The 25,241-nt window shown below is 31.3% G+C and overlaps 1 protein-coding gene across 4 annotated transcripts in view; it reads left to right on the top strand.

The window, feature by feature from the left end:
• Positions 1-25,241, top strand: part of XNP (ATRX chromatin remodeler XNP) — a 226,453-nt gene that overhangs the window by 84,419 nt on the left and 116,793 nt on the right. For all 4 annotated transcript variants that reach the window (XM_075356424.1, XM_075356423.1, XM_075356421.1 and 1 more), the window contains exons 8-9: positions 17,730-17,894; positions 23,060-23,334. In XM_075356424.1, the coding sequence (XP_075212539.1) occupies positions 17,730-17,894; positions 23,060-23,334 (440 nt within the window). The remainder of the gene's footprint in view (positions 1-17,729; positions 17,895-23,059; positions 23,335-25,241) is intronic.

Genomic DNA, 25,241 nt, shown 5'->3' with positions numbered 1-25,241 from the left:
GGTCAAAGTTGAGATAACCATTATTTTTCAGAGTTAGATAAGTTGCATTTTACTGTGGTATTAAAAAGTTAAAGTTATTAGTCCTAATTTATCAGATGCAAGTTGACCTTTGTTTGAAATATTAAAAAAAGAAGTATCTGAAAAATAATTGTGTTTTCTTTGTTAGGTCGTGAACTTTTCAAATGATCCTCGTAATGAGATAGAATTATTGTAAACTATAAAAAGAAGTAGCACAAGTCATGGATCAACTTTTAAGACCTTTACTTCAGCTGGTTCTCCTATGAACTAAACTACCAGGTTTCTTGAAATGTTTTAATTTTTTTTTTATTACATTGTAATAATGAGGGCTTTAAATCAAGTGATGATGGATTATGTTTTCAGTGTAGTTTTTAACTTATTATATCTAACAGTCTTTAGAATTTTTGAAGGTCTGCATTATTAGTCAAGAGTAATAAATAAAAAAATTCACATAAAATTGTTATAAAACAGATATAGTACTAATGATAAAAAAGTAACAATCAAATATGTTTTGTAATGCAAGTGGTTTTATTTTTAAAAAAGATAAATTTTAACAAATCTTTGAATTATTTACGTTATTGATCAGTCTCAGCATATTGATCAATATGCAGGTATTTCATTCTGTGTGGTGAGATGTCATAATGAGTTTTACTACATATACTTCTTTTTCAATTTTAATTCTGTTGAGCCCGATTTCTTTTTCAAAATAACTATCTGAATCTAGAGAATGTTAACTTAAGTAAATGATTTAAATAGGTTATGGGTGGTTTTATAAGGGCGAGCTAAAAAGGTAAAAATAATACATATCTAAAATGACATTATAGATATACGTGATGTAAACCATCATATAATTTTTAAGAAAATGACGCTTAATATTTTGAGATTACAGAATTGTCCTAAAACATTGCTGTCGAGAAATACATTTTTAAGTATCTAGTAGAATGACCATCTGTTCTTTTATTTTATTTATTTGTTATTATCTTAATATATACCAAATTTACATCATTGCATTTAATATGCATATTATTACTTTTTTATTTTTTTTTTATTTTTTATCAGTGTCTGAAAATTATTACATTTGAGTACCTACTAATATTATAGTGTTTCAAAACATAAAATTCATTTACCATTTTCATATTCATATGATTAATATAAATTTATTTAGCAAGTTTATTAAACCAAATTTTTTATTTTAAAATTATGAATTTATACACTCTATTACAAAGGCACTTAATATTTACATAGTTTTTGATCAATTCAAAGACCTCTGAAAAGATAATTATCTAAGTACTATTCCACAGTACTATCTAAGTACTATTTTTCCACAGTTTCATTAAAACCATTATATATTGTTATTTTATTTCATCTATTTTTTTTTTTTCATTGTATAATGAATAGCTCTAAATATCATGTTTTTATATACGTATTAATTTTTTGTGACCATGGATGGTTATAATTTAAATGTTTTGTAATATTATTTGTTGCGGGTTTTCTATAAACTGATTCTTAATTATACAAAAATAAAACAGCAGAAAAATAACTCTAAGATTAATTTTTTTTTTGTCTTCAGTCATTTGAACGGTTTGATGCAGCTCTCCAAGATTCCCTATCAAGTGCTAGTCGTTTCATTTCGGTATACCCCCTACATTCCACATCCCTAACAGTTTGTTTTATATATTCCAAACATTGCCTGCCTACAAAATTTTTTTCTTCTACCTGACCCTCTAATATAAAAATGATTATTCCAGGAGGCCTTAATATGTGGCCTATAAATCGGTCTCTTCTTTAAACTATATTTTTCCAAATGCTTCTTTTTTCATCAATTTGCCGCAACACCTTTTCACTTGTCACTTTATCCATCCACCTGATTTTTAACATTCTCCTATAGCACCACATTTCAAAAGCTTCTAATCTTTTCTTTTCTTTTCTTTTACTGTGATCGTCCAAGTTTCACTTCCATAAAAGCGACGCTTCAAACATATACTTTCAAAAATCTTTTCCTGACATTTAAATTAATTTCTGATGTAAAGAAATTATATTTCTGAATGAAGGCTTGTTTCGCCTGTGCTATTCAGCATTTTCTATTGCTCGTGCTTCGTCCATCTTTAGTAATTCTACTTCCCAAATAACAAAATTCTTCTTCCTCCATAATCTTTTCTCCTCCTATTTTCACATTCAGTGGTCCATCTTTGTTATTTCTACTACATTTCATTACTTTCATTTTGTTCTTGTTTATTTTCAAGCAGTATTTCTTGCGTAAAACTTCATCCATGCCGTTCATTGTTTCTTCTAAGTCCTTTTTACTCTCAGCTAGAATTACTATATCATCAGCAAATCGTAGCATCTCTATCTTTTCACCTTTTACTGTTACTGCGGATCTAAATAGTTCTTTAACATCATTAATTGCTAGTTCTATGTAAAGATTAAAAAGTAATAGGGATAGGGAACATCCTTGTCGGACTGACTCCCTTTCTTATTACAGCTTCTTTCTTATGTTCTTCCATATCTTCTTTCTTATGTTATTACTGTTGCTGTTTGGTTCCTGTAAATGTTAGCAATTGTTCTTCTATCTCTGTATTTGAACCGTACTTTTTTTAAAATGCTGAACATTTTATTCCAGTCTATGTTATCAATGCCTTTTCTAGGTCTGTAAATGCAAAGTATGCTGGTTTGTTTTTTTTTAATTTTTCTTCTAATATTAATCTGAGGCCTAAAATTGCTTCCCTTGTCCCTATACTTTTCCTGAAACCAAATTAGTCTTCTAACACTAATTCCATTCTCCTCTCAATTCTGTACAGAATTTTAGTTAAGATTTTTGATGCATGGCTAGGTGTTCTGTATTCTTCACATTTATTTGCTCTGCTTTCTTTGGTATCGTGACTATAATACTCTTTTTGAAGTCTGACGGAATTTCCCTTTTTCATAAATATTACACACCAGTTTTTATAATCTATCAATCGCTTCCTCACTTGCACTGCGCAGTAATTCTACAGGTATTCCGTCTATTCTAGGAGCTTTCCTGCCATTCAAGTCTTTTAATGCTCTCTTAAATTCACATCTCAGTATTGTTTATCCCTTTTCATCCTCTTCGACTTCCTTTTCTTCCTCTATAACACCATTTTCTAATTCATTTCCTCCATATAACTGTTCAGTATATTCCACAAAGATTAATATTTTTACCAAAAATACACAAAATAATACAAAAAATTATTAATGCATGTATAAATAAATTATAAAAAAAAAAACATATAAACCAAAAATCACATTATAAAATATATTTAAAAAATAACAAATAAAAGTGGTAGAGTGGAATTAAAAGTAATATACAGAATTAATGTGATAATATTCATATTTGTAAAACCAGTAGCTCATTAAAAAATATTTATAGAACATTACATAGCATAAAAAAGAAAAAAAGAGGTATATCTAATGTAGTTGACCATTTGTTAGAATGTGAACATAGTATTACTGATTGCAAAAATAATTTTGAAATATTGGAATTTTGTAATAATGATGAAAAAATGAATATACTTGAGAAATATTACATTTATAAACAGAAACAAATATAAAATAATGAACCACCAGAGAATTAAATTTGATGATTTAATTAAAAACATAATAAAAGTACAATCTAATAGTTGGCAATAATGACAATAGAACGAAGGAAAATATTATTACGTTTTAAATATTACATCATTCCAGTTTTTGATAGCAGAATTTGCATTTATGTTCATAATAAATTTGAAAATTTTTAAAACAGAAAACTATTTCGACAAATTGACATATTATTAAATGAAAATGTTTTAATTAAATTATAGAATTCAATACCAACTGAATATGCAGGATCCCATGAAAATTGATGATTGAAAATTAATATGGTAAGTTTAACTTAATTACTGTGTTTTGGTGGTTTATATTTCATATATTAAATCTTATTAACGTGGGTTATTTGAATTCTCAAAAAAGTATATATATACACACACTCAAAGGTAGAAATAATTAAATATATATATATATATATATGTCCATACAAAGTAAAGATCTTCATGAAAATTTTGAACGTAAAGAAACAAAAATAAGCAGTAAGTAAATAAACTATTGTTGTTGTTATACCCAAGTTATTTTGGTGTGATTAGGTTGTAAGAAGTGTGATTGTAAGGTCATATGACCTTATTCAGGGCCACTGAAGTTTTCTGTTTTATCATCTTGCATTATTGAGGAACATAATTTATTATATAGAGGATTGGTTGTTTTATGAGTGGAATCAAATGTTAATTTGTAGCTGTTTGCATGTGGAGCATTTTTCTTTCTGCATTTATGAAAAATAATGACTTAATTCTCTCTTGTTTCAAACAGCATGCCTATTTTAAGTTGATTTACATTTTCTATTATTAAAGTTTTAATAATTTGAAACATTTCAAGGATTCTTTTTGCTAAAAAAAATTTCTTTCATTTAATGATTATGAATTTGCTACATGATTTAAAGAAAATATACATGGAAGGTACTTTATTATCAAAAACTTATCAAAATTGTATATAAGTAGATATGCAGTGATGAGAAAATAAGGTAATGTATGACAGTAAAAATAATGTTGCTTATTCACCAACAGTGGATGCTGTAGCCAATCATATTCTCTGCATTGATATCTCCTGCATTGTCCAATCTTGTGGCCTGAAAATAAATACAATTAATATACATGTACTAACAACAGACGGATCATGCACCAATTGGATGATATGCAAGAAGAATTCAAATATTTGGGCTCACTGGTCCAAGAGAAGAAAGTAGCTACCATGGCGGAAATCTACAGTTGAATTGGTCAAGCAACTGCAGTATTTGCTTAAGTACATGTGTAAACAAAGCAACATCTCACTGAAGATCTGAGTGCATCTTTTCCAGTCTCTGATTGTGCCAGTTTTATTGTATGGTGAAGAAATGTGGACACACCTTAAGATAGACTTTAGCAAATTTGAAATGTTGCAAATGTGATGCCTACGCCAGATCATCAGAGTCCCACTTTACCATCACATCTGAAATGAGGATATCCACCACCACTGTGATCAACAGCCAACACTTTAGGAACAGATTCAAAAATGAAGACTGTGATGGTTTAGCCATGTCTAGAATGAGTGGAAACCAACTACCATACAAACTCCTCTGGCATGAACAACCCACTCATTGGAGAGTCCAATGAATAGCTCCAAAGAAAACATGGATCAAGAGATTGATGATGATTTAAAAAACCGCGGGCTAAACCTTACTGAGACCCCTCGATCACCATGCATGGAAGCATTTTGTTAATGAAATCAGACAACCACTGGCACCCACAGCAGCATACGGTCTTTAGGAGTCGATCCAAATCCAGATGCCAGCTAGGGATTAAGTAAGTAATGTAGCATTAGGATGTGCAAATTAAATTATAAATGAAAAAGATGAGAAGAAATTAAAAGACAACATTCAGAGAGAAAAAAGAACTTAGGAAGAAAGAATTTTGTTAGTATTAGATCGTAAGAAATGAAGAGACTATGCAGCAAAGCAAAGCTTTCAGTGGTAAAACAGAGAAAGATTTTACATTTTTTTATACAAAAAGAAGCAGGAATATCAAAATCAGTAGAACAGTTTAACAGCATATAATAATTTTACTTGATTAAGATCAAAATATGTCTAGTTACAAAAACAATTTAAATGATAGTGATTTGTTGTAAACAAAAAAAAAATATCAAGTGTAATAATATTAGTTAAAACTATCTGACATTCAAATTTTGTAACCTTGACTTAGAAAATATCACTTTTTGGAAAGCATTTACATCTTTATTTCAAAATTAGTGAACTGTAGAAGAACATGTGCTGTGATTTTATTTTCTGACTTGTGTAAAAGCAACTTCAATTCATTTGTGGATATGAAAACAGTATAATAAGAAGCTTATTAACCGCGAAAATTTTTATTAATTGATCGAACAATTGAAATAAACAGTTCATCATAGCGGAAGACCAGTGGAAGTTTCAAGAAACTCTGCAAAATTAGTGATCTTATTCACAAGGACAAGCACATGACAATTTAGGAAATGCTGAAATATTATTTTTTGTGATTATCAACAGTGTCCATTCCATTATCCATGATAAGTCAGATTATTGCAAAACCTGTAAAGGTGAGTTCTGAGACAGTCAAATCAGAATGATAATAATAACCTAAAACGTATTTGTATAGAACTTATATGTCAGTATGTAGTGGAAAGTAATGCTCTGAATTCAAACATCAGATTAAGGAATGGAAATATCTGAGTTCATCTGCAAGGAAAAATTTCATAACTTGCACATCATTGATAAAGTGACTGTAAAGACCCAATTTCTTGTGATTATTTAGAAAAACAATGTACAATCAACAGTAAATACTATTGTACACTCTAGAAAATAAAGTGAAACCTGTAATAAGGAGGAAATGCTGTGGTTTTCTCTTAAAAGACATAATTCTTCTGCAAAGTAGCACACGTCCCCATACAGCTCAAAAGTCATGGGAAGCTATTCAAAGGTCAGGTCAGGAGATGTTGCCACATTCACCTTAACAGTTCCAATTTTGCATCATCAAATTTTTTTTTGTTTGATCCAAGCTCAAAGTCAGGACTTGTTGAGTTCTGGTTTCCTACTAATAATAATTTCTTGCAAAACCTTAATTGGATATATTAATTAATTTAAAATAATTAAATAATTTTTGTGGGTATATATAAGTTTGTGTATGGTTCCTGCAGCTACCTACACCTGACACTGACCACCATCAGTCTCCTCAGCTCTGATATTGCCTAATATGAAACAAATGTACTGTTCGGGTGAGAGTGGGTGTGGGTCTTTTAGAAGAAAGATCTAAATAAGTATATAGAGCAAACATTGCTGGTTCCCACCAAATATAAATATGGTGGAAAAATATAGGAAGAACTTCATTTCTATAGTGTTGTAGTAGTCTCCAATACATGAAGTGTCTAACCTCCCCCATTGTGTAGGATAGGTTAACCACTTTCTTCACCCAAGCGATACATGTACAACCGTCACAACGCTATTAAACCATACTTATACCTCAACTTACATTAGGGAAAGACGTTACCAATAGATTCTGTCTTATCAACTGTACTATTTTTCATGAAAAATATGAAATCAATTGAATAATTGTTACATGCTCAGCAACATTCTAATTGCTCATAGTCTGGTAAAGAATTTTTACATAGCTCCAAGTTCAGCAACAATGAGCTGGTCAAGGATGGTTCAGAAATCAAGGTGAACAGTTCTTTATTACTGTAAAGGAATTTCACAGAAAGATGGGACAAGTACCTAAATGCAGCCAAGGATTATGTTTAAAGTCGCATTAGTGTCATCATTAAATAAATAATGATTTCTCTATAATCATTTGTCTTTAATTGTTGAATGATGGTTATATAAAATTTTGTCTGTACATTTTAAAATCCACTTATTCTGTTTGTTATGGTTACTCTTACTTAGGTTATTAAAGGTGTATATATTATCATTTTTTATTATCTTGTTTTCTTTATATATACATTGTTAATTAGGTTTTCAACAATCTTGGTTGTTTGATTTTTGGTATTATACCCACAGTAAGTATAATAATTTTCCTCTTTTATGATAATTTACCTAAAAACATTTTAAAAAAGCTAACACAGTTGTAGGACTTTCCTGTCATGCGGCTGAAGCCATGTTCTGGAAAAGTCCTACAATTGTGGGTTGTTTCTGATGCACGGCATATATACACAACTTAATTTATAATTTTATTTAAATATAATATTTTCTTGTTTATTTAATTCATTCATTCTAACTAAAGTGCTTGGGCATACCATAATTAATTCGCACGGGTGTGGCGGTACTAAATAAACTAATGTAATTTCACATCTTACATAGAACAAATTTCGCTTGTATGGTCAGCAGACTGGTGTAGCTGCAGGGTATCGAGTCAACCGAGCGATTGAACTTCAGAACTCAGCCAGACTGAGTCACTTTTTTACACTTTAAATATTATTCATTTATTTAATTCTACTGTTCACTTGTGAAGTCACAGCATAGCAGTAGTTTATAGCATTTTCTGAGGTGCGGATGCAATTTTGCCAAAAGATGTTTTTGCAGATATTGTTATTTTTTAATTGTTAACAAATGTGCTTAAGAAAAAAATATGACCTTAATTAGGTAAAATCTTAAGATACTGAGAGTGACCTTGCTCTACAGCTTCACCCACCACCTTTAAAAATTTAATGGCATTAATGCCCCATTTATAAAAGTTATCTGACCAAGTTTGGTCAAAATCTGTTTTGTAGTTATGGAAATATTAAGGTGATTTAGAGGCCAACACTGAACACACATATATGAACATTAACATCCAAAAAAATTCCATACAGTTTTTTGGGTTCCTTAGGTCTCAAAACATCAAGATCTGGTGAAAATTGCATATACCCAGGTTAACAATACTTTATCTTCTAGAGCTATAGCACTATCTAGATGGGAAAGTAAAATTCAATACTAAAGATGGGTTTAGCAGTTATAAAATGGGTTGAATTGTTTGTTTAATGAGGGTTAGCAGTATTATGTATCTGCTGTAGTTAACCATGAAAGAGCCGTCAATTAACCTTCAAAATTTTGTTCATCATTATCCAAACTACATTTAAGGTTAACGTTATGGTTATCTTAATTTGGTATTTTGACTTGACTTGTAAGTTGTTATCTTGAGTCACAAACCATCTCTCTTTTACTTATGTTATATTTGTGACTACATGTTTTACAAGTATTAAACGTTTTCTGATTTTGGACAGTCTCTGATGCTTTTTGCATTAAACATCACAGCTTTACCAGTATATACACTTAAAATTGAGAATTACTATTGTTTATGTGTAAAGGTGTAGGTTGATTTTGCAAACCCCCTTTCATATCACTGAAACTCCCAGGGAGAACACTGTTCTAGATTCTATGCATCTCTGGGTATCTGCTCAATAGTTGTGCTGCTTTGATAGACCTATTGAAAAATTGTTCATAAAATTGAAATATTTTTCACTTATGAACCATTTCACTTACGCACCAGTTACTTGAACATACTCTCATTAATTACCCACTGTCAGCTACTTAAATATTACTAGGAAGAAATACTAGCTGCAAGTAAAACTGAACTCATCTAATACATTTTGTAATTTTATTCCTGATACTATTTGTGTAAAACAAGGCAGTATTCTAGCGCAACATTATTTGCTGTAGTAATAAACAGCATTGTAAAATGTATTAAAAAAAACTCATATATTTACAAATTTTAGGTATTTTTAATGTGATCAGTAATAGTGGTTTGTGGTTCTGATCAGAAATCTATATTCTTCTGAATGCTGACAATCTTAATTGGATTACAGTTCTTTGGTTTAGTCATCCACTAGACAAACAATTCTTACAGTAAGTTTCAAAGCATATTACCTTTCTCTGGCGTGTATATTCTGAGTTTGTTCAGTAGTATGCTTTGTTGTCTTCTCATTAGCAATGATCAGTTAATATGTCTGCCTTTACATATGATTTGTATAAAGATGTAATCTTATGATTCATTGCACGATAATGTTTACAGAACTGAGCCTAATGACTTTTATCAATGGTTCCATTTAACACAGCTCCTTTTGGAATATTTTAAAAAGTAAACAAAAATTAACATTTAAAAATAATAAAGAAAGCTTGGGTTTGATTTTTTTACTGTTAGACTCTAATTAAAACCTGTAAAAATTAAAATCTGTTACATGTCCTATCTATCGGTGTACTTCTCAAAAGTTGGAGAACACTTCATTGCCACCTTCCTAAATAGTTATTATCTGATACTATACAGAAGTTTTAGTAAACTTCTTTTCCAGATAATGTTACATGTAGTGATTTCATAGTTGATCCATGCAAGTAGGCTAATTCCATTGGCATTCCTATATATTTCATTAAAGGATTTACATTTGGTCCATTTCACCAATATATAGTACATTACTGCAGAATTAAATGCTGTACTCAATAGCCCTTCTTCTGGATCAAGATGGATTCTGTCATATTCTGGTGTACTGTTATTCAGTAACTGCTCCTCAAGCACTGAAATATTCAATAATTGCAGAAATTAATGTGTTTATTTATATTTTCAGAAACTGAAATGCTTAAGTCAGTTTCTATCCAAAAGAAATCTAGGCAATGAAGAAAACTAATTCCTTAGAAAGATATTTTTCATTAGGTGTCATCCATTCTGATTATGCATACTTTGTGAAATTTTGGTTGAAGAGAACCTTAAAATTCTAATGGTTAACATTAAACTGCATCACATTACATTTATGTACTGCTCCTACATTTATGACTTCCTCAAATCATCTGTTGGTGATTCATTATCCACACTGGATAACTACTAGGTAGTGCATCAAATTCTCATTGATTGTGTATGTATTACATTGTAAATTTAAAATTAATACACAGAATTGGTGGAGGTTTGTCGATGATTTAGCCAAAATTAACAAAATTTCTTAGTCATTAAAACTTAGTCTGAATTTTAATTTGTTTATTATTGTTTTTTATTTTGATGTAGATCTTTTACATTTCCTCCTCAATTATATATTGTTTTTAGTATTCAATTTTATATTCACATTTGTTTTATTTTTTTTGTTTTTTAGTATGAATTTGTACAACCATTTTGGTTAGATGCTACCTTTAAGACATGAGTTTGTTTTCTTCCCTTCTTGTTTTCATTTGTTGCATGGCTGTACTTGCAAAATTGCCTTTTGATGATGTAATCACTTAGTCATGTTTTTAATCAATAATTTTACTTTTAATTAAGCCAACTAATCAGTTGTAGTAACATCATTTTTGTTTCATGATGAGTGTTTTAAGTTTTTAAAATAACAATACACTTAATGATAAACTTTGTTTTATCACTCCTAATTATTATTGTTATCAGGCAGGTAAAATTAACATCTCTCTGAATCAATTTACATTAATTTTGCTCAGGAGTACTCAAAATTTAGTAATTTTTTAAAGTAAATGATAACATTATTTAAAAATACATCAATTTATAAATAAAGTGTTGTGGGTAGCTTATTGCTGAAAAATATAAGTATTCCTACATGTAAGGTTATCTGAGATATTCTATTTCTTGATTGAGATGTCGGGTGGAAAGATTGTCTGTTGCTGTTGCTGTGCTCTGAAGTAGTCTCCTGTCATGGCGGGTGTATTGTGCTATATCATTCTAATTATATATTAATATTTTAATAATTAAATATAATTTTGTTATATACTGTTAACATCTTATACAAAAACTCTGGGTTTTTTTTCAAATTCAAATTTTAATCAGTTTTTTTGCCGACTGCTACTGGAAAGCATGGTAGATTGCTTGGTTTCCCTGATCAATAACTGCATGAAAGTTTGAAAAAAGTGAAAAAATGAGTGTAGAAACCAAGGTGGTGGTAGTCGAACTAGAAAAAATGTTAGATAAAAAATTGGCATACAAAACATGATTTTTAATACGATAATGGCTGAACTTTCATATCTATATAGCGAGAATCGGGAATTAAAAGAAGATATTAACAATTTTAAAGCACAGAACAAGCAGGTGTAGTGTAGATTAAATGAGCTTCAAAACAGAAGCCGTATAAACAATGAGGAAAAAGACAATGTGGTGGAAGTAATAATACATTTTTGTGTAAATATGCTAACTACGCATAGTGAAATGTGGGTTAATTAGGCTCATCCTCTGGAGAAAAAAAAGGAACCCCATTAATTGCTGATATACTGGATGATAGACAAACTGTGTGTTTAAAAATTCCCGTGTTTTGAAGGAAACAAATATTTTCGTTCAGTAAAATTTTTGTAGGGATAATAGAAAAATGTATGCAAGACTTTTTGCGATAAACGAAGAAATTAAAAGGATCATGATATATAGGAAAGATTTAGTGGTTCAAGAAAAGCTCATAGTGGAGCGAAAGATGTATTTTAATCATCTATTTCATTGTGGACCAGCCTCTCCAGACCAAGCCAATACCAAACTCTTAAAAGGTTAATTATTTTTCCTTTCTATAAAAAAGGGGATGTGTTGGATGTGGTAGGGCAATAAGCTTTATTAATACATTAGATAATTTGTTTACAGCTATCGATTAGATAGCTGAGTGCATAATAATTGAATGTTGAGTAAGTACCATGCAGGATTTTGTAAGGGTTATTCTACAAATTATAGTATTTTCAAATTGATTAATATTATAAATTAAAACTGAAAAATAGGGGGCTAAACTGTATACTACGTTTGTCGATTTGCAGGTGGCTTTTGATAAAGTTAACAGAGAGGTGCTTTTATTTTATAAATTATGTAACTTGGGATTTTGTATAAATTTATTACAGTTTTGAATGAATTTTATAAGCATAACAAAATTGCAGGTATGGTGCAGTGAGGATTTAATGTCTGAATTTGAAACTTTTAATGGCCTAAAACAGGGTTGTTTTAACTGTCACCTCTTCTTTTTTCTCTGTTTTTAAATGTTGTACAGGATGAGTTAGGTGGAGATGTGTTAATTGGCCGGCTGAATGTAAGAGTGCTTTTGCATTTGGATGATATTGTTCTTCTGTTGTCTGACCCTAAAGGTTTGCAAAGAATGACCAATAACTTTAAAAATTATTGTAACTTGTGGAGGTTGATAATTAATCTAAATGAGCTAAAGATAGTGGTTTTTAGATAAGGGGGAAAAATGATGGTGGGGTGGGGAGCCAATTGATGTTGGAATTAATTACAAATATCTAGGAATTTAACAATACATCGTTTTTGGCTTATAAAACACATGCACAGAATAGGGTATCAGTTGCAAAATTTGTATTAAACATCTGAGGAAATTTTCTAGAGAAAAGCAAAATTCCCGTCTCAGTTATATGGGCAGTATATTGTCCCATATGTAGAGCGATAATAGGTTACAGAGCACAAATTTAGAGTTATAAAATGGTGGAAGATTTTGAAATTTTCCAGAGATCTGCTGTGAAAAAATTTTTGGAATTCCCTCAAGTACACCAAATTATGGTATTTATTTGGATCAGGTGTGCAGTTATTGCAGAGTTTTTTCTTTAATTACATGTTAACTATGTTTTAAAAGTCTTGAGATTACCCGATCAAAGGTTGTCCCAGAAATTAGCTGAGTTAACAGTAACAAGAGAGATTGGGTGGTTTAAATGTTGAAGGGAATTAGGAAATAAATTTCAATGCCTACCGTCTTTTAACTAGGAGGGATTAACTAAATTATATAATTGGAAATAATAGCAGAAAATTCATGAGCCTTGTGGCTGGATAGAGCACATTTAGCAGAGTGTAACATTCTGTACAAACAGCCGGTATTTAATATTTGCGACGAGATTTATATATCAGAGGAGTACCATATTTAGAATGTGGTGTGGGCTACTTGGTCTAGATAACAGACCTAATAGGGAAGGAAACAGACGTCAGTATGTGTTGCAGTATTGGAGTAGTAGAGGGTATTGAACATTTTATAGGTGTTTGCCCAGTGTTAAATGAAATTAGAAGAAAATGGTTTGGTTGTATTAGTTTGAATACGGATGAAGTAATTGATTATTTGAACATTAATAACAGGAAAACACTGGTGTGATATGTCCGGGAAACAAGAACATATCAAAATTGGTTAGTTGGAGAGTTTAATTATATTATTTGTTTGCTTCTTGAATTCATTTATTAAATAAATACTAAATAAAAGAATTTTTTAATAAAATACTTATTGGAGTAAATAGACAAACAGGTGAAATTAAGAGCACTTTGGCTTCCACTCTTACTTCCATTTTGTATTTATTTTTTTGTCTTCAGTCATTTGACTGGTTTGATGCAGCTCTCCAAGATTCCCCATCTAGTGCTAGTCATTTCATTTCAGTATACCCCTACATCCTACATCCTTAAAAATTTGTTTTACATATTCCAAACATTCCCTGCCTGCACAATTTCTCCCTCCTACCTGTCACTCCAATAGTAAAGCGACTATTAAAGGATGCCTTAATATGTGGCCTATAAGTCTGTCTCTTCTTTTAACTATGTTTTTCAAAATGCTTCTTTCTTCATCATCAATTTGCCGCAGCACCTCTTCATTTGTCACTTTATACACTCATTTGATTTTTAACATTCTATAGCACCACATTTCAAAAGCTTCTAATCTTTTCTTCCCAGGTACTCTGATCGTCCCAAGTTTCACTTAAATATAAAGTTATGCTCCAAACATATACTTTCAAAAAATTTTTCCTGATGTTTAAGAATTATTTTAACGTTCTCCCATTCTTCATCTACTGTTCTACCTTATCATTTTTATTCAGACCTCTTGCGATGTCCTCAAAAATCTTCTTTACCTTCTCTTCCTGAAGCTTCTCTAAATTTCACCGATTTATCTGACACCTCTTCAGGGTGTCAGATTTTAAACCCTAATCTACATTTCATTATCACTAGATTGTGATTGCTATCAATCTCTGCTCCCAGGGTAAGCTTTGCAGTCGACAAATTGATTTCTAAACATTTGCTTTACCATGATATAATCTGATACCTTTCAGTGTCACCTGGCCTTTTCCATGTGTATATTCTTCTATTATGATTTTTAAACTGCATGTTGGCAATTAGTAAATTATACTTCGTGCAAATAAGTGGGTCCTTTCTGTCATTCCTTTTGTCCAGTCCGTATTCACCCACTATATTTCCTTCCTTGCCTTTTCCAACACATGTATTCCAATCTCCAACTATTATTAACTTTTCATCCTCTTTTATGTGTTTAATTGCTTTATCAATTTCTTTGTATACACACTCTACCACATGCATTTTGAAATACTCTACTGTTTTCCCTATCTTCTTGTTGATTATGAAACCCACTCCTGCTTGCCCGTTATTTGAAGCTGAGTTATTATTCTAAAATCAGCTGACCAAAAGTAATTTTCCTCTTCTCACCGAGCTTCACTAATTCCTACTACATCTGCTCTTATCCTATCCATTTCCCTCTTTATATTTTCTAACCTACCAACCTTTTTCAGACTTCTAACATTCCACACTCTGACTCGTAGAATGAAATTTTTTAATTTTCTGATGACCCCTTCCTTAGTAGCCCCCACCCGGAGATCCGAACACGGGACTAATTTACCTCCAGAATATTTTACCGAGGAAGGCGCCTTATCTTTATTGTATGAAAATGCAGAGAGCTACATTTTCTTAGAAAAAAAGCATCTATAGTTTTCCATTGCTTTCAGCTGCGCAGTACTCAGAGGATTGAGTGATCTTGATATGGCCGTTTAAGTCATCCTGATCTATGCTGCTTTCTTTCAGGAATCATTTCTTAGTCTGGCTTTCAACAGATACCTTTCCGATATGGTTGCACCTTCGGTTCTGCTACTCTGCATCACTGAGCACTCAAGCTCCCTCACCACCGGTCTCATGATTCATAGAGGGAGTTTATTTTCATATCTTATTATTAATTTATTTTTATATCTTTGAAAAAACAATAAGGCAGACCATTTGGTAGTATAACATTGTTGATGTATGGGTAGGGCTGAGTATGATAAAACGTCATGATAGCTGTACAGTCACTGTAATGTAAGATAATTAATAGATTATATGAAAGATAATAATAATTTTATTTGTTTAGAAATATTTAAAGATTATAAGCAGCAAATATCAGTTGACTATATAGAGGGAATCTGGCAGATGAATTTTTGTCACGCTAATTCGTGTGTTAGTACATAAGTATTGTTAAAATTTACTGATTATTATGAACTGAAAGTCTATTTAATAATTATTTAATGACTAGTATTAACTATTGGTTAATAATTATTGTGATTTCCTATCATTGTAATCTTATTAATGGAAGTAAAGGCACACTATTATTATTATTTTATTTCTTTATAAGCAAAATTTGAAGTAATGTTTGAAGTTTTGATATTTCTGATATTGTTATTCGGTTGTTATGGTATCATTCTTGAATGTACTGGGAGTTGCAATAAGATAGAAGTCAAACGGTTATTTATTTTTTTAACAAATTTATTGATTAATAGTATACACAATTCATACCTTCATCATTTCTATATATAATCTCCTGCAATAGCTACACACTTTTGCCAATGATTTGGAAGGTTGGATATTCCTTGTTCATAAAAATTTGAGTACTAGTTTTCAACCAATTGCACATGTGCTTCTCAACTTCTTCATTGTTTTCTAATTGTTCCTACACAAGCGATTCTTTCAAGGGTGCAAATAAAAAATAGTCACAGAGGGACAGATCTGAACTGTAGAGAGGGTGGTTAAGGGTTTCCCAGTGCATTTTTTTTACAATTTATCCCAATAAATTTATGTCAAAATTGCGGTGTGCAGTCTGCCGTTGTCATGGAGAAGGATGACATCTCTGATGGGCATACCCCGTCTTTTGTTTTGGTAGGTGGCTTTTGTTGATTGTAGCAGATGACAATAGTAAGCTGCATTCACTGTTCATTGATTGTGAAGAAAATCAATGAGTAAAACTCCTCTTGAGTTAAAAAAAATGATTGCAAGAACTTTTCTGGCTGACAGACAGACAGGTTTTGCCCTTCACTGGGCAGCCCTCATCCTTCCTTCGCCACTCCTTTCTCACTATTTTTGACGTCGGAGTGTAATGATGGACCTACGTATCATCATCACATGTGATGATGTACCTCAAAAAAATTTTCTTTTTGCCAAAATCGATTGAGAAGTCTCACAGATCTCCAACCTGACCTGACCTGATTTTGATTTTCGGTCAGAACCTCGGAACACATCACTAATTTTTCTAAAGCCAAGATGATCAGTGATAATGGAGTGAGCACTCCTATAGATGATACCCACTTCTGACATGATTTCTTCATCAGTGAACCAGCAATTACATTTGATAAGCTCTCCAACAGTATGGATGTTGTTAGCTGTGAGACTTGACCTTGTATGTAGATAACGACTTTCATTTTCTACACTTTCTCACTTGCCCTTAAATTGTCTGGCCAACTTATACACTCGGTTCTGGGACAGTGTAGTGTCCCCAAAATCTTTAAATGAGTTTAAATTTTCACAGGTTTAACGGCTTCATTAGTGAAAAAATTTATGATTATATGTTTTGCAACAGATGATGGAACCTCTTGCTCACTCATGGCTGTACTGATGACAGAACAGAGCGAAGATGTTAACCAAGCTGGTTCCCCCTCTTTAACATACCACATATTAACCCCTTCACTCCGCCATGCAGCTCGGAACTGCTTACTGCATTTGATTCACCCTTTTATATTGGTTTTTCTTTCAATTGTTCCTTGATTTAGTTCCCAGGAAAGTACTAAACACAGTACAAGAACTGACACATTTTCATTATAAGATAAAAAAGTAATCCTTTAATTGGGTTGGGCTAGTTGAGAATTTATGAATGAAATGTTTTTTTTTTTTAAGTTGTTTTAGTGTATATAATAAATACTGTTACAGGTTTTTCATTTTACTCTCTTCCTGCTGTTGCTAATATTAAATGAGTGATTGTATTTAAGCTATAAAATAATAGAATTGAGAAAAACTTGAAGTTTTAAAAAGTTTTTAAACTTTTCAAATTTAATTATAAATAATTAATGATCAATGACTAGAATTTTAATTTATTAATAATTCATGTGGGATAATTATTATACTTTTTATATCAAGGAAATATAAAAATTAAATGATAAAAAAATTTTGTTGCAGATGCAAATGATGGTGAAGGAAATGAAGTGAAGGATGCAATAAATGATATGGATGCCCTCTTTGAATTAGATTTTCCTGAATTGAATAAAAGAAAATTGTCTGAAGATGATCTGGTTAAACAGGTACTGTTGCTGACCACATCATCATCGTCATCTTCTGATACAGGTAGAAGTTCTTGAAGGTGTATTCAGTAAACTATTTGTATTCATTGGTTAAGAATTAATGTAAAAATTAAATAGTTTTTCATTATTAAATGAGTTCCTCTTTGAAATTTAATTAGTTTTTTTTATATGAATTTCTGTCATTTCTTTAAAATAATTTAGATTATTGTGCAATTGAAATCAATTGTTACTACATTATGTGCATGACAAGAATTAAATTATTTTTATAATATCATAACCCTAACTTTACTGGGTTGTATATTAAATTTTATTTTTATGATTGTTTAAAAAGTTATGTTTATTTTATACAAGATAATTAATTTAATAATTCACTTACAGAAGTCTTAATTAACTTTTAATTTATGAAAATTTCTTATGAGTTGTTTCATTTTTATATTAAAAAAAATTATGGTATATTTTTTTAAATTTTGATATGGTGTGTTCAATAACTTCTAAAACCTGTCTAAAGGACTAATAGATTACTGAAGTGACTTAAAGTGATAAAAATTGCATAGCAGTGATTATGATGAACAACACTCCTCTTTGTTGTATCTGACTATTGAAATTAGACATAAATTTGTGAGTCACTTTTACCTTAGTAGTCATTATTTTATGATAGCTTATGTGTATCAGAAGTCAAGAAAATTGGCTATGTCTATTAGTGGGTAACTGTCTGAAATCACAGAAGGTTGTTAATTTTTTTTTTTTTACTGGTTTATGTCATGCGATTCAGACAGAAAAAAAAGTTGGTTGCATCATATTGCTGTCAAATTAATCCCATGATTGATGTTAACACTAAAGAAAAAATAAAATCACTTTGTCATCAGTTGGAAAGTGTTGGGCTCTTCAAATCCTAGTAAAGGCAGTTACTTTTATTTATTTTTTTTCTTCAGTCATTTTACTAGTTTGATGCATCTCTCCAAGATTCCCTATCTAGTGCTAGTCGTTTCATTTCGGTGTACCCCCTACATCCTACATCTCTAACAATTTGTTTTACATACTCCAAACGTTGCCTGACTGCACAATTTTTTCCTTCTACCTGTCCCTCCAATATTAAAGCGACTATTCCAGGATGCCTTAATATGTGGCCTATAAGTCTGTCTCTTCTTTTAACTATATTTTTCTAAATGCTTCTTTCTTCATCAATTTGCCGCAATACCTCTTCATTTGTCACCTTATCCACCCATCTGATTTTAACGTTCTCCTATAGCACCACATTTCAAAATCTTCTAATCTTTTCTTTTCAGGTACTGTGATCGTCCAAGTTTCACTTCCATATACTTTCAAAAATCTTTTCCTGACGTTTAAATTAATTTCTGATGTAAAGAAATTATATTTCTGAATGAAGGCTTGTTTCACCTGTGCTATTCAGCATTTTCTATCGCTCCTGCTTCGTCCATCTTTAGTAATTCTACTTCCCAAATAACAAAATTCTTCTACCTCCATAATCTTTTCCCCTCCTATTTTCACATTCAGTGGTCCATCTTTGTTATTTCTACTACATTTCATTACTTTCATTTTGTTCTTGTTTATTTTCATGCAGTATTTCTTGCGTAGGACTTCATCCATGCCGTTCATTGTTTCTTCTAAATCCTTTTTATTCTCAGCTAGAATTACTATATCATCAGCAAATCGTAGCATCTCTATCTTTTCACCTTTTACTGTTACTGCGGATCTAAATAGTTCTTTAACATCATTAATTGCTAGTTCTATGTAACAATTAAAAAGTAACAGGGATAGGGAACATCCTTGTCGGACTGACTCCCTTTCTTATTACAGCTTCTCTTTTGTTCTTCCATATCTTCTTTCTTACGTTATTACTGTTGCTGTTTGGTTCCTGTAAATGTTAGCAATCGTTCTTCTATCTCTGTATTTGAACCGTAATTTTTTTAAAATGCTGAACATTTTATTCCAGTCTATGTTATCAAATGCCTTTTCTAGGTCTGTTAATGCCAAGTATGCTGGTTTGTTTTTCTTCCAATATTAATCTGAGGCCTAAAATTGCTTCTCTTGTCCCTATACTTTTCCTGAAACCAAATTAGTCTTCTAACACTTACTCCACTCTCCTCTCAATTCTGTACAGAATTCTGGTTAAGATTTTTGATGCATGGCTAGTTAAGCTAATTCTGTGTTCTTCACAATTATCTGGTCCTGCTTTCTTTGGTATCATTATTATAACACTTTTTGAAGTGTGACGGAACTTCCCCTTTTTCATAAATATTACACACCAGTTAATGTAATCTATCATTCGCTTCCTCACCTGTACTGCACAGTAATTTGACAGGTATTTCATCTATTCCCAGGAGCCTTTCTGCCATTCAAATCTTTTAATGCTCTCCTAAATTCATATCTGAGTATTGTTTCTACCCTTTGACTTCCGCTTCTTCCTCTATAACTCGTCAATATATCACCTATCGACTTTGCCTTTCATATTATAAATTGGTATACCAAAGATGGTATACCAATTCTGTAATCTATCATTCGCTTCCTCACCTGTACTGCACAGTAATTCTACAGGTATTCCGTCTATTCCAGGAGCCTTTCTGCCATTTAAATCTTTTAATGCTCTCTTAAATTCAGATCTCAGTATTGTTTCTCCCATTTCATCGTCCTCAACTTCCTCTTCTTTCTCTATAACACCATTTTCTAATTCATTTCCTACGTATAACTCTTCAATATATTCCACCCATCTATCGACTTTACCTTTCGTATTATATATTGGTGTACCATCTTTGTTTAACACATTACTAGATTTTTATTTATGTACGCCTAAATTTTCCTTTACTTTCCAGTATGCTTCGCCTATTTTACCAATGTTCATTTCTCTTTCCACTTCAGAACACTTTTCTTTAATCCACTCTTCTTTTGCTAGTTTGCACTTCCTGTTTATCTTATTTCTTAATTATCAATAGTTGTTTTTATTTTTTTCATCACTAGCATTCTTATATTTTCTACGTTCATCTATCAGCAACAATATATAGTCTTATATCCAAGGTTTTCTACCAGTTCTCTTTTTTCTGCCGAAGTTCGCTTCTACTGATTTAAGAATTTCTTTTGAACATCCTCCTCCCATTCTTCTACATTTTCTACCTTCTCTTTTTTACTCAGACCTCTTGCGATGTTCTCCTCAAAAATCTTCATTACCTCCTCTTTCTCAAACTTCTCTTAGTTCCACTGATTCATCTGACACCTTTTCTTCAGGTTTTTAAACACCAATCTACATTTTATTAACACTAAATTATGGTCACTATTAATGTCTGCTTCAGGGTAAGCTTTACAGTTGACAAGTTGATTTCTAAACATTTGTGCTTAACATCTGATACCTTGCAGTATCACCTGGCCTTTTGCATGTGTATATTCTTCTGTTATGATTTTTAAACTGCGTGTTGGCAATTAGTAAATTATACTTGGTGCAAATAAGTCGGTCCTTTCTTTCATTCCTTTTGCCCAGCCTGTATTAACTCACTATATTTCCTTCCTTGCCTTTTCCAACGCATGCATTCCAATCTGCAACTGTTATTAAATTTTCATCCCCTTTTATTTGTTTTATGTGCTTTATCAATTTCTTTGTATACACACTCTACCTCATCATCATCATGGGCGCTTATAGGCATATAGACGTTAACAATCAATGGTTTAGGTTTCGATTTTATCCTTATTACAATGATTCTATCGCTATGCATTTTGAAATACTCTACTCATTTCCCTATCTTCTTGTTGATTATGAAACCTACTCCTGCTTGCCCATTATTTGAAGCTGAGTTACTTATTCTAAAATCACCTGACCAAAAGTTGTATTCCTCTTCCCACCGAACCTCGCTAATTCCTATTACATCTACATTTATCCTATCCATCTTCCTCTTTAAATTTTCTAACCTATCAACCTTTTTTAGACTTCTAACACCGTGCTTCAACTCGTATAATGATATTTTTTAATTTTCTGTTGACCTCTTCCTTGGTAGTCCCCACTCGGAGATCTGAACAGGGGACTAGTTTACCTCCAGAATATTTTATCAAGGATGGCGCCTCCATCATTTTTATATGAAAATGCAGAGAGTTACATTTTCTTGGAAAAAAAATAAGCTGTAGTTTTCCATTGCTTTCAGCTGTACAGTACTCAGAGGATTGAGTGATGTTGATATGGCCATTTAAGTCGTCCTGACCTATGCTCTTAATAACTACTGAAAGTGGTGCTGCTCTTAGCAGATACCTGTCCGATATGGTTGCACCTTTGTTTCAGCTATTCTGTATCACTGAGCACTCAAGTTCCCTCACCAACAGCAAGGTCTCATGATTCATTGAGAGAGTGACTTTTATATGGATTTGAATACCAGATCATGGATACCGGTGTCTTTGGTGGTTGGTTTTCAATTAACCACACATGATCAGGAATGGTCCTGAGACTGTACACGACTACACTTCATTTACATTCATATATACATTTTCATTCATCATCTGGAAGTAACCTTATGGTGGTTCCAGAGGTAAACAGAAAAAGAGCAGGGCTCACAAATAAGGCCAAAATGAGAGAACACTTCAATAAGATACGTGGATTGAGTCAAAATGGGATAAGTTGTTTAGCAAAATTAATCAAAAGTGATTAAAAATACTCATTGGCTTAATAAAATGTCAACGTTTGCTTTTTTTTCTAATTTATAATAGATTTCATGATGAATTTCTGCCATAGGGACTAATTGTTAATAAAAAGCTGAATAATATAGTTATCTGAAATTTTAATGAAAAAAGCTAAAAATATGAAGTAGGAATGGAAGAAAGAACAAATTATTTCACTATGAAAAGTCTGTTAATTTTTGATTTTGAAGAAAAGATCGCTTCCTTATCCTTTTTACTCTCATGATCAACTTGTTTGATTGCAGACATTACCATTGTTTGAAGATGTCGAATGATACAGGATATCAAACGTGATTTTCAGATAGAACTTAATGTGATCACAAAAACATGTTTTATAAGTGGGATAGGATTTCCAGTAGTGGATATTATGCTGGAAAAAAGGTTTATCATCCAAGAAGAGTAGAGTACTTTGAGGAAAAATAAGTTTAGGAACGTTTAAAACCGACATTATGAAATTTTGTGTAATTATTTTAATTTGTTAAAAAGTATGTCATTTAATGTACTTTTATATTATATATGGTTTGGTTTTTTTAATAGATGAAAAATATCCTGACTTGGTAAAAAAACTTGTCAAAAAAAATACAGAGAATAAAAAAGGAAAGAAAGAAAACAAAGAAAGTACAGATATGGATGAAGAGTCTGAAAAGAAAAAGAATGTTGGCAACAGTGATGAAGATAAAAAAGAGAAATCTGATTTTGAAACTGAAGCCAAAAATAATAAAGATTCTGCTGATGAGAAGAAGGAAAAGAGTGGTGATAATTCTGGTTCTGATGGAGATGGTGATAATTCAAATTCTGATGACATATTTGAAGTAAGTTTAACTATTATTTATACGTTAATAATATTAGTAGACACTTGGGTTTATCAACTAACTTCCAGTCCTTTGGTTATTTCTGGATGATTAGTTTTAGAATTATCACTCCTTTTGTTCTGTAATAAATATTATACATTTGTAAAGTTCTTGGTTTGACACAGAAATGGTGCAAATATGACCAATGACTGATATTTGTCAAGTAAGATTCTTTATTTGATAAAGTTTCAGATGTGTAGATTTATTTAGTTGCTTGTTTATGGTGAACATGTATTGCAAACAAGTTTTGATATTTTCTGAAAGTGAACAAAATTGTTACAAAGTTCAAGCTATTACAAAGCACTTAGTCTTGAAAGATTTAAAACTGACAGGCGTATAAAAGACATTATATTACACTTTAAAGGATTCTTTCTATTTGTTTTCTAAGTAAAAAAGTGGACTGCTGAATTTAAAAGTCATAGTTTAAAAAACTCAAAAAACTTAAAATGATGAATGCTCAGGATACCCAAAAACTGCTAAACTGATGAAATTGTCACAAAAATTCACAATGCCATATTAAATGATTGCTGGATGAAGCTTTCTGACATTGCAAACATCTTGATATACTGTGTCCACTAAATTTTACATGATGTTTGGGTATGAAAAAGCTTTCTGCTCGATGAGTGCCACTCTTGTTAATAGTTGATAAAAAATGCTTTAAGACTGATATATTTTTAAGTGTGTTTAAACTTATTTAAACATGATTTTTCTGAGTTTCTTTGACATTTTAACAGTAGTAGAGGATGAAATATGGATTCACCATTACATGCCAGAGACCAAACAGTAAGCAGAAGCAGGTGAAAGTTCACAAAATAAAGCAAAATTGGTTCCATCTACAGGAAAATTCATGGCTGTAATTGTTTTTTTAGGATGACTACTTGGAGAATGGCACGACTTTTATTAGAGAGTATTACATTTCACATCTAGACTAATTGAAGGTTGCTGTTCAGGCTAAATATCCACATCTGGCCAAAACTTTCACTACAATAATGCACCTGCACACATGTCTCAAGTTGTTGCTGCAAATCTTTATGACCTACGGTTCATGTTTCAAAGTGTTTCTACATGCACTGTATTCTCTGAAATTTTCTTTTAGCCATGACTTCCTCTTACTAAACCTGAAGAAATGGTTTGCTGAAAGAAGATTCACTTCAAATGATGAGGTTAAAGCTGAAACAATCACTTATTTCACAGAGTTGGACAAATTGAATTGTAATGTGGGTAATAAAAATTTGGAATAAAGTTTTTGGTCTACATGTATTAAATATTGCAAGATGACTTCATTGTAAAACAAAAAAAATTTCTGAATACTCTGTGCTTTTTTGTCAGGCTGAGAACTTTACAAACAACCCTTGTATTAAGAAGTTCATGAGAAATTCACTGTTAAGATTCCGCAGAACTGGACGGCATGACAAAGGCAACAAACTGTTTACAGTTCTAAACATGACTTAACCTAAAAGTGAAATAAAAATGGGAAAAACATTAAAAAAATAAGCATGAAAATATTGTATTTCAGTTAAATTAGATTTGTAATAAAGAATACGTTAAAAAAAATACCTCAAATTTTGTTAGACAACCTTTTTTTCTTCCATTTGATAAACCACGGGACTCGAATATGTCACTTTTCCTCAAAAAGGTTTGTTTACGATTCACATTGCTAGGTAGTAGTACTTGATAGTACTGTGTAGTGTACAATAACTTGATAATGTACTTGAAATAATAAAATTTAAAAGAAAATATTCTGCAATTTGTTTTAATAGTAACTGCTCTTATGTAAATGAAAGTACTGAAAATGAAACAATTTTTTATAGAGATTATAGGTGCTAATAAAAAACAAAAAAACAATCAGCAGGAAAGTGTTGCAAATG

This window comes from Lycorma delicatula, chromosome 2, assembly GCF_047948215.1.
Source record: "Lycorma delicatula isolate Av1 chromosome 2, ASM4794821v1, whole genome shotgun sequence".
Taxonomy (NCBI): domain Eukaryota; kingdom Metazoa; phylum Arthropoda; class Insecta; order Hemiptera; family Fulgoridae; genus Lycorma; species Lycorma delicatula.
The sequence above is the reverse complement of the archived record's forward strand: the minus strand, read 5'-3'. Positions and strand labels throughout refer to the sequence as shown.